The sequence below is a fragment of the Neocloeon triangulifer genome, unplaced genomic scaffold, assembly GCF_031216515.1.
Source record: "Neocloeon triangulifer isolate White Clay Creek 2 clone unplaced genomic scaffold, ASM3121651v1 ptg000011l, whole genome shotgun sequence".
Taxonomy (NCBI): domain Eukaryota; kingdom Metazoa; phylum Arthropoda; class Insecta; order Ephemeroptera; family Baetidae; genus Neocloeon; species Neocloeon triangulifer.
Genome location: NW_026775553.1, coordinates 3,407,881 through 3,417,999, shown reverse-complemented (window position 1 = coordinate 3,417,999; position 10,119 = coordinate 3,407,881). Strand labels below are relative to the sequence as shown.

The following is a 10,119-nucleotide window of genomic DNA, read 5'->3' as shown; positions in this document are numbered from 1 at the left end:
TTCCATTTTGCAGAGGGTTTGGCGCCATCTCCTGTCCGGGGGTGGGTGGAGTTCCTTCGGGCCATGCTGGATGATGGAATTTTGCTCTATTTTCTGTATGTCCGTAAGAAGGGCCACAATTTATGGGTGGCTGGGCAGCGTACCCTTGTGGTGACCTCCACGGCACATGTGCAGATGCCATGGCCTTCAACTCAGGGAAAAAAGGCGAAATTAGACACACGACCCTCCTAAACCAGTGTTTTCCTTACCGAAGCAGTGCTGCCTAAGAACTTAACGCTAAATTTTTTTGTCACGTCTGCGACTCCCCGAGTCAGCAGTTTTCACTTTGTCACGTTCGGCAAGGTCGCCCTTCGACTGCCGACACCTCAGGGTCCCACTTTGGCCCTTTTATTTTGGGACTTGAAAAAGTACACACGCTCGATTTGAGTGCTGATACCAAATTGAAATTTATTGCGTCCAAACCCAAAGTGCCAACCGCACAAAATTCATTACCAACATGACACCTCCGCCTCAAGTAATTAACTCACCACTAAAAAAAAAATGATTTTTGAAATTAAATATTTCTCAATTCAATTAAAAATTGTTCCTATCCTTAAACAAATTAATCTTTAGACAAATCTAAACTGAAAATTCACTTCTTCTTGGTCATGACAAAGTCCTTCAGATAAGCTGGCAATTTTTGTTCTCGTCTTGGACGACTTGGTGTCACCGACACTGGTGGATCTGGAGACTTTGCCTTCAAGACTGGCAGGGGCCTCAGAGGCGACCTCAAAGGGCTCGGAGGCGGCTTCAGAGGTGACTCCGGAGGCAAGGGCTGCGGTGGTTCTGGTTCAAGCACCACAGGAGGTTCCTCTGCTGGTGGCTGGTCCTCTGGGATCTCATCAGGTGGATCTGGTCCTGGGTTTAGAACAAGTGAGCCAGGAGGGTTGTTGTTGACAATCCTTTTCACCTGATCAGTATGTCTTTCAGCCAAGCCCATGGGCGTGTCAACCAAAACTCGTCTTGGCCCTAACTCTTGACGGACAATGCCAGGCTCCCATTTCTGTTTTGGGTTTCTGTAGCTCCTAATTACAACTGGTTGCTCCTGCTGGAGTGGTTTGAGAGGTTTTGCCTGCAAAGCCTCGATCATCTTTCTATCTCTGTTGGACTCTCGTTTCAGGGCAGCAGCATCAGGACGGAGTTTGTCCAGGAGAGTGAGAGGTTTTCGGCCCAGATTGAACTCAGCAGGGGACACTCCATACTTCTCACTGGGCGTGGAGTTGTGACCGAGCAGGAAACTATCCAGTCTATCTTCCCATTCTGGCTCAGGGACTTTCTTCAGGAAGTTCTTGATTGTCTGGACCGCTTTCTCTGCTTGGCCATTTGTCTGAGGACTATATGGTGGAGAGAAAACTAACTCAACTCCATTGCGCTCACAAAAATCCTCAAACTTCTTGGCTCTGAGTCCAGGTCCATTGTCACATGCAATGACGTCACACACTCCTTGACAAACAATTCGGAGGGCTACCTTGGAGTAATTTGTTCTTCACTGTTGACAGGGTGACATCAGACTGTGTTTCTCTCGTCAGCTCAGTCAACTTTGGCAACTGATTACAGGAGGTTTGTTCCAAGACTTGCAAAAATGCAATCTTCCCTTCCTCTTCTTCCTCCTCCTCCTCCTCGTTCTCCAAGTTGGGCAGTGGCATTCTAGATAAACAGTCAGCATTGGCATTTTTCTTTCCAGGGCAGTGTCGAATTTCAAAATTATAATCCCTCAGGATCAGACAATACCTTTTCAGTTTTGAGGGCAAGTCTTCTCTAATTGGCTTTCCTTTTCCAAAAATTCCTACGAGGGGCTTATGATCAGTCAACAGCTCAAACTTGTATCCCCACAAGTACTGTTTCAGCTTCTTTACACTCCAAACAATAGCCAGGGCTTCCAACTCAATCTGTGAATAATTATTTTCACTGCTCTTCAATGACCTTGAAATAAATATTACAGGTACCTCTTGACCCTTTTCATCCAGGTGACTCAGCACAGCCCCTAAGCCTCGACGACTGGCGTCACATGCAAGCCTAATAGGCCTTCTTGGGTCAAAATAGGTTAAGGCAATGCACTCCTGTAGCTTCTTGTTCACGCTTCGAATGGCGCTCTCACATTCCGCAGTCCACTCGAACTTGACTCCTTTTCTCAGCAATCTGTAAACAGGAGCCAGAATTGCAGCTTTTCCACTCACAAACCGCTCATACCCCAGCCACGAACGCAGTTCCTCGACGTTGGTGGGTGAAGGCATCTCCTTCAATGCCTGCAACTTTTCTTCAGTTGGCAGAACTCCATCCTGCGTAAATTTGTATCCGAGGTAGGTCAACTCTGGAACATTAAATGCACATTTTGAGATTTTGACTCTCAATCCATTCTTCAAAAGGGTTTCCAGCACATTTCGTGTGCGGCTTGTTAGCTCAACTCTAGTTTCAGCAAACACTAACAGGTCATCAAAATACACAAATACACCTGGCAGGTGTGCCACCATGATATACACTTTTTCTTGAAATACTGGCGGGCAAATAGAAAGGCCCGGAGGTAGGCGAAGAAATCGAAACCTACCCTTGTGAGTTGTAATCACCAACACCATGGACGACTCCTCGTCCACCTCGAACTGCAAGTATGCGTCCGCCAGGTCGATTTTTGTGAAATAACTTCCTGTCTTGACGGACCCTAGCAGCTTGTCAATAGAAGGAATCGGAAATTCAGCCGACGAACAGGCAGGATTCACTGTAGCACTGTAGTCGGCACACAGCCTGACTCCCTCTCCCTTCTCAACGTACACCACTGGCGTGGCCCACTCACTAAATAACACTTTCTCAATCACCTTTTTCTTCTCAAGTTCTTCCAACACTTTGTCTGCTTTTTCTCGTAATCCAAATGGCACTTGTCTTGACGGCAGCTGTACTGGTTTCACTCCTGGTTTAAGTGGAATATGAATTTTTCCTCCTTTCCACTTGCCCAGAGTCGGCTCAAACACTTGCTTCAAACTCCGCCGGCACCGACATCATCTTGTAGATACTTGGCAACTCTGGCTGCACTAGGTGCATATCTGGTCCAAGTCCTTTCAACACAGGAAGGCCCACAGTGATGCCCAATGGCTCAAACCAATTTCTGCCCAAGAGCGACGGCCCATTTCTCTCCATGACCAGCAGGTCAAGTTTCACCTCTGGCCTCCCCTTAGGTTGCAGCACCACTGGAACTTTTCCAAGAGCCAAGATTTCTCCTTCTTGGCCCCACGCTTTCATCTTTACTTTGGATGGCTGCACCACTGATTTGTCCTTGAAGTACTCGTTGAATGTCGACCGACCAATCAGACTGAAAGTGGCCCCTGTGTCGACCTCCATCTGGAGACTTTTCCCATTCACAGGGACACACATCAACACCTTGTTAGTTGACGAGATCACTGGAGAAGATGCTTCCACCTGGAGGAGGTAATTAGTGACAGCCTCATACTGCCCCCTTTCTTGATCATCTTCATCGTCCTCCTCTCCTTGACCTTCAACTAAATTGGTCTTGCTCTTCTTGTTGTTACACACTTTAGAAAGATGACCCACTTTTTGACAGGTCAAACATTTTGAGTTTTTGAATCTACAGTCCTTTTTCATGTGGCCCACCTGGCCACAAGCAAAACACTTGCCACTCTTCGGAGACTGGAAAACTTGCTGCTGCTGACTTTGATTTGCAGACACTCTTCCTCCCCCGAATTTTGGCTTGAAACTTCTCTGCTGCGACACTTGATTTACGTCAGCATTTCCTCTAGATGCAAGTGACTGGGCAGTTCTCTCTGCCGACTCATGAGCCATAATTTTAGCTTTCACAAATTTCAAAGTTAGTGTTTCATCATCTTCAGCCAACAGTTTCTCTCTCAGCTTATCATTTTTCAAACCTGAAATTAATCTGGCCACTAAGACTTCATCCTTATCACGGTATCCACTCTTTGTAGCCAAATTTGTCAATTCCGCGATGTAAACAGCCGCAGACTCCTCAGTTTTCTGACTTCTTGTGTTGAACTCATGCTTGTACACAATTTTCTTGGGCGCCTCACCCTGGTAGTACTCACGCAGCCGCTTCGTCAGGTCTCCGTAGGTCATCGAAAGGACACCTTCAGGGCAGACCTTTTCGGCCACTGCGAACGATTCAGGGTCTTGGTTGTCAAGAAACATGTTCCTCCTCTTGGTATCGTCGCTGTCATCTGTCAGTTCTTTCACCGCAAAGTGGATGTCCCACCTGCGCAAATATGCATCATATGTCAATGGTCCATTCACTTGAAACGGTTCAATTGCTTTCTTCATTATTAATAGTTACTTATCACACCTTAGAACATCCACTTTCTTAACACAAAGGCCGGATGACTCTGATAAATCCGGATAAAAAGCACTCGTCTCTGGTCTCCGCGTTTTGTTGCGTCAGCCGCGCACACGAGGTTCACTTCACTCTGTTTTCCACAGTTCTCGTCGCCACTTTGTCACGTCTGCGACTCCCCGAGTCAGCAGTTTTCACTTTGTCACGTTCGGCAAGGTCGCCCTTCGACTGCCGACACCTCAGGGTCCCACTTTGGCCCTTTTATTTTGGGACTTGAAAAAGTACACACGCTCGATTTGAGTGCTGATACCAAATTGAAATTTATTGCGTCCAAACCCAAAGTGCCAACCGCACAAAATTCATTACCAACATGACATTTTTCAACCAATATCTACAGAAAGCACAAAAAACCAAGAAGTGAACAAATGCAAAGTCAGGTGAAAGAGGAAGAACCTGTAGTTCAAAACGAAGTTGAAGAAAAAGTGGAACTGGCACCAGACTTTAAACCCTCAGCGCCTGTTTTGAGTCCAGTTACGACTCCAGTCAAAAGCAAAGCTGAAGAGGTATTTTTTTATGTTTTATATTTGTCAGTTAAAATATTCAATGAAATTTATTAGACCAACGATCCAAAACTTGATAATGGCAGCGCGACACTAAATAGTTTAAATAATAATGTTGAAATTGCCGAGGAAGCTGCGTTAGTTTTAGGAGAAAATGATGGTCCACAAAAAGCATCTAAGTAATATTTTTAATAGTTTTGCTGTAACGCATTAAATACATTTTCATAAATTTTAGTATTCCTGAAACAAGTGTGGGAAAAGTGGCAATGCCTCCGAGGCCAGCGTCAACTAGGCCTGGTTCTGCCAAGCCTCGACCTTTGACAGCTCGACCTGCGGCTCCTCGGCTCAAAGAAAGATTAGTGCAGCCTGCTGCAGAGGAAGTTATCCAGAATAAAGAGTAAGATTTTTCCAACGAAATTAGATATTTAAAAAAATATATTTTTAAAGGCCGACAAAAAGTCCTGAGGCTGTGTTTAGCAACAAAGATGAAGATGATAGTGAATTTGTTGTTGAAGAGGCTGTAGCAGAGGCAAAAGTATTTTTTAATACATGATAAAAAAAAATAAAAATCAAATTTTGAAAAGTTGGATAAGACTGTAGATGCTGCAGGCGCTTTAGAAGAGGAAGCGTCAAAAAGCGACCACGGAATTCTAGTTTCAAAAATACTTGGCACCAAGAGGGAACTTGAACCAACGCAAGATGCAGATCAAGTGATTTATATTAATAAAATAAAAATTGGATCAATCAAAACAAAACTCACTCTAATCAAAGGAGGTTCAATGGAAAGGCAACGAGGCAGTGAGGCAGGAAACGAATCGATTGAGAGATGGACTCCAAACGACGGTACGCGCTGTGAATCCACTGGCTCGGCTTTTGGACTTTCTGCAGGAAGACATTGAATCAATGCAGTCGGAGTTGGAGCAATGGCGCGCGAGTCTAGTACGCACCAAAGCCAACCTTAGGGCAGAGAGAAAGTGAGTAATTTTTAATTTAAACAAAAAGTGCAACTTAAAAAATTCTCCTTCAGCGTAACGGAAGAAACCTTGACGTCAATGAGGGCACAGTTGTCCGAGCTAGATAAAGCATTGGAGAGACAAGAGCACCTGAACACAGCAATCAGGACCAATATTTTGATGAACAACAACAAACAATATTATCACAACAGTAATTGATTAATATTTAAGGTGAAATAAATTCAAGAATTACACAGAATATCACTTTTATTGTCGGCCAACAGAGATTAATTTGTATTATTATTTGTTAAATATATGATTCATCTATACTCTCAGAATCTAAATTAAAGGCGTATGGTGCAATTTTTTGCTCCCTCAACAGGGCTTGCATGACTGTACCAGACTAGAGATGGAAAAAAGCAGGCCGATGTTGGTGGTGCAGTTTTTGGCATTAAGTAGACAGGAACCTTTTTTAATTTTGATATGAACCAAAATAAATTTTTTTTTTAACTCGGGAAAAATCTTAGGCAAGTTCCTATTTACTTAAAATCTAGTCTCAATAGGCCCTATTATTATTTATATTATTAGAAAATAGCTCTGCAAAGTATTATAGCCTCTTACAAGGGCTAAAAACTTTGTTTGCCCCAACAAAACCTTGAGATTTTTCAATCATTTCCCTACTGATTTCACACATACCCCATAAATGACATGCAGACTTACACAGCATGCAAATTGACCCATGCAATTTTATATCTGGCCAACTTGCAGGTAAGAGTGGACGTTCATTTAACGACCACCATCTTTTTCAACAAATATTATAAATTTAATTGATAATGTTCGTTTATCGATGATTTGATCACTCAAACGTACGGCGATATGTTTAGTGCAATTTAAAATTACGGTCTTGCCCTAGCCCTTCGTTATATTGTACCGTACTTCCGTCCAATTTCAGAGAAAAGCAAATAAATAATATTATAAGCTGCCAATGATTTCTTCAACAGGATTTTAAGTACACAAATGCATTTAGGACAATGAAGTAGGGGCACTTGGGTGTTCGACAGACTAAAATCATGAGACGCAAGGAGCAACTGATAGGCAAGACCTTACTTGAATTGAGGTTTGACGGCTACAAGTATTATTGAAAATTTAGATTACTTTCTTCAGTCTGACGAGGAAATCACAATTCGAAGATGGCATCCTGGCTTTGCTCCAGCTTTTGCTTTAGTCGCGAATCAGTGGCCTCGGCAGTAGGCTGCAATCTGAGCCGAGAGACACAAGCGCGGCGCCGAGGTTGCGAGTCCTCCTCTTCGAAGGAAAATCTGCAATTGAGAATGTGGAATTTTTACTCCCTAGCCTTTACATTTTCCCTGAATAAAAATGTTTATAAAATTTTATTTAGTATTTTTTTTCTTCTAATTTTCGAAAATTTGAAACTTACTGGCTCTTGGACTGGAACTTGTTCACTTGATGCTTAGTGTGAGCAATGGCTGTATCAATTTTGCACAAAAACTCTGACGGACTTGTCTCTGACCGATCACAGGGCGTCGGGACACTAGTGGTGTGCGGCCGACTTTCCCTCAGGATGGCGCTAGAGTTTTCCTCGGGACTGCTGCTGTCGCTCGAATTTCCACTGTCGGCCGACGAGAAAGCTCCAGTGCTTCCTGGGGTGGAGCCCTTGGCCGCTTCTTCACATGGCACAGGAATGAGCAACGTTTCACGGACAAACAGACTGTCCCCCGTCCACAGACGGTTGGCTCGTCTGATCTGCTCCATCTGTGGAAAACAAAATAAGTTTTCAATGAAATAGGTCGGGAGAAAATTCATCTACGGCAAATTTAAAATTAGACCCTTAAAATAATAATTTTAGTCCTCTTTGAAAAAATTTTCTTTTTTTGTATTAATTTCAAAAAAGGACTAAAAACCTGCATGTTAATGTCAATTGGATTTGCAACTGGAAAGAAGTGAGAAGCTAAGCCTCCTGGTCAAATGAGATAAGACGCACTTAACTACATTGGTTGGGAAAGGTAGATAAAAACCAGTGGGGTTCTTTGCCCACCTGCGAGTTGCTTTAAGTGAATATCAGTCGAGTGAACAATGCTGTTAAAAGTAGAACAATGGAAAAAGTGTCCCATGTGTGAGGGGAGTGGTAAGAGAAATTTGAAAATTATACATAGTTTTTTTTGCTTCTCTTATTACTGCAGACAAATTGTTAATTTTAAAAATCATTTTATGTGGGGATAAAATTAAAGTTTCACCACCGAGGTACCAACCGTTGTGCCATACTTGAGGGCCAGGCCCTGCAGGGTGTCCCCTTCCTCAATTTCATGCTGAATTGTGTTCATATTTTCAGGAGAGCGCATCACATGGTTGCTGGTACTGCCGTAGCGCTTCAGGGCCCTGTTAATGCTGCCATTACTCTGGCGTTCGTCTAGGCCTCCCTCTGCCATTTCTGCGCCTACTGCATCCTAGGGCTCTGTCACTCAAATCGAGACAAACCTGGAGGGCAGAAAATACTCATAATAACAATTTCATTGACGGAAATAGAGAATGCCCGAGTTGGGGAAAAATAGATTTTGATTTATTTGACGGGAAGATAAGAGTGTTGCGTAATAAGATACAGAAAACAACGATGAAAGTTTATTGCGGATGAACAGAAGGAAATTCCAAGATTTTGTTGTTGTTTGTGGTAATGCGCAAGCCTCACGTTTTTAAGATTTTGCAGTCCTGATCAGATCCCAGCTCTCTCACGACGACCCAAGGCGATTTTCTCACAAAGCCATCATACTAATCGTTGAAACATATGGCCAAATAATATACTATTTTGGACAAGATTGCGAAATTTGTAACGCGACAACGATTTGCATTCTAAATTCAGATCATCAAAATTCTGCCTCTGCTGATGATAAATGAGGTGGGCGTGGGCGCGGTCAGCATCGTGAAGTTAGCCAGAAATCCTAGCCAGTCGCCGGAAGTTAGCCAGTTGGCTGGAAATTGGCCACTCGCGTCATTTGGGCGGATGTATCGAATATCGATTCCCGATTTTTTAAAGTGGGGATCATAGGGGAGGTGAGTATTTATCGCAACTTTTTACAGTTGACCTTCTAATATTCTTCTCATACACCAAGTCGCAGCAATAAATCGCAGTGTTCTAAAAGTGCACGGAGGAAGGAATTTCAGAAGCTAATTTGAAAAACAGTTCCAATGGTCTTAAAAAAATTATATTTAAAAGTAAATACAACGAAAATTATATTTAAAAGAAAATACAACGAAAATTAATCAAGCCGAGGGACGCATGGGTAAAACTAAAAATAATGCAAAATCCCTAAGCCTAATCAACAATTGCAAATTTTTGTTTTGCGAATTTTGAAAAAATATCAATTAAAAATTAATGGAAATTTTAAATATGTAAAATAGGCAACAATCGATGGCTGCAACTTTATTTACACGAAATTAAAAATATTGAAAATTAAAACAATAAAACTTAAAAACAAATGCGCTAAAACCATGCATTGGAACTTAGAGAAATTTTAATCAAAGTTAACCTTCATCACCCTGAACAAGAAAAACTGCCAGCCATCGATGGCCGCATCATAGTTTATAACGAAAAAATAATTGAAAGTTTGAAAATTTGGAAAAAAGGCAATAAATTTTACTCGGAGCGGCATTGCACAAAAACTATGCATTGGAAGTTAATGCTGTTAATGTAATTTTAATAAAAGTTAGCCCTTATCATCCTGAATGCCTGAATGTAAAAATCTGCCCGCCATCGATGGCCGCATCACAGTTTTTTAAGAAAAAAATAATTAAAAGTTTGAAAAAATGGTAAAAAGGCAATAAATTTTACTCAGGGTGGCGTTGCACAAAAACAAAGGATTGGCAGCAAATGTAATTTTAATCAAAGTTAACCTTCATCACCCTGAACATAAAAAAAGGCCAGCCATTGATGGCCGCGACTTAGTTTTTTTATTTGCAAAATAATAAGTTAAAAAAAAATTAAAAAATTTTCAAAAATAATGCTAAAAGTGGAATTGCTCGAATACTATGCATTGGAAGTTAATGAAATTTTAATCAGAGGTAACTTGAATCATCTTGAACGTAAAAATGTGTCAGCCATTGATGGCCGCGACTTTGTTTTTTTATTTGAAAAATAATAAGTTGGGAAAAATTAAAAAAAAAAAATCAAAAATAATACTAAAAGTGGAATTGCTCGAATAGTATGCATTGGAAGTTAATGAAATTTTAATCAGAGGTAACTTGAATCATCTTAAACGTAAAAATG

General features: G+C 41.8%; 4 protein-coding genes across 4 annotated transcripts; 1 reads left to right on the top strand and 3 right to left on the bottom strand.

Moving 5' to 3' along the window:
* The first annotated feature begins 293 nt into the window (after positions 1–293).
* LOC132196169 (TRAF3-interacting protein 1-like) lies at positions 294–6,059 on the top strand. Its single transcript, XM_059618635.1, has 7 exons — positions 294–4,890; positions 4,945–5,066; positions 5,123–5,284; positions 5,335–5,422; positions 5,472–5,597; positions 5,659–5,861; positions 5,915–6,059. Exons 1-7 carry the CDS (start codon positions 4,753–4,755, stop codon positions 6,057–6,059), a joined length of 984 nt encoding a protein of 327 aa, XP_059474618.1. The 5' UTR covers positions 294–4,752.
* Positions 632–1,455, bottom strand: LOC132196171 (uncharacterized). The gene is made up of 2 exons (XM_059618637.1): positions 1,417–1,455; positions 632–1,366 (listed from the first exon to the last, which is right to left on the bottom strand). Exons 1-2 carry the CDS (start codon positions 1,453–1,455, stop codon positions 632–634), a joined length of 774 nt encoding a protein of 257 aa, XP_059474620.1.
* LOC132196170 (uncharacterized) lies at positions 2,995–4,317 on the bottom strand. Its single transcript, XM_059618636.1, has one exon. It carries the CDS (start codon positions 4,315–4,317, stop codon positions 2,995–2,997), a length of 1,323 nt encoding a protein of 440 aa, XP_059474619.1.
* A 30-nt stretch (positions 6,060–6,089) lies between the features above and the next one.
* LOC132196254 (lysM and putative peptidoglycan-binding domain-containing protein 1) lies at positions 6,090–8,770 on the bottom strand. Its single transcript, XM_059618772.1, has 4 exons — positions 8,545–8,770; positions 8,111–8,336; positions 7,279–7,613; positions 6,090–7,159 (listed from the first exon to the last, which is right to left on the bottom strand). Exons 2-4 carry the CDS (start codon positions 8,285–8,287, stop codon positions 7,018–7,020), a joined length of 654 nt encoding a protein of 217 aa, XP_059474755.1. The 5' UTR covers positions 8,288–8,336; positions 8,545–8,770; the 3' UTR covers positions 6,090–7,017.
* Positions 8,771–10,119: the final 1,349 nt, after the last annotated feature.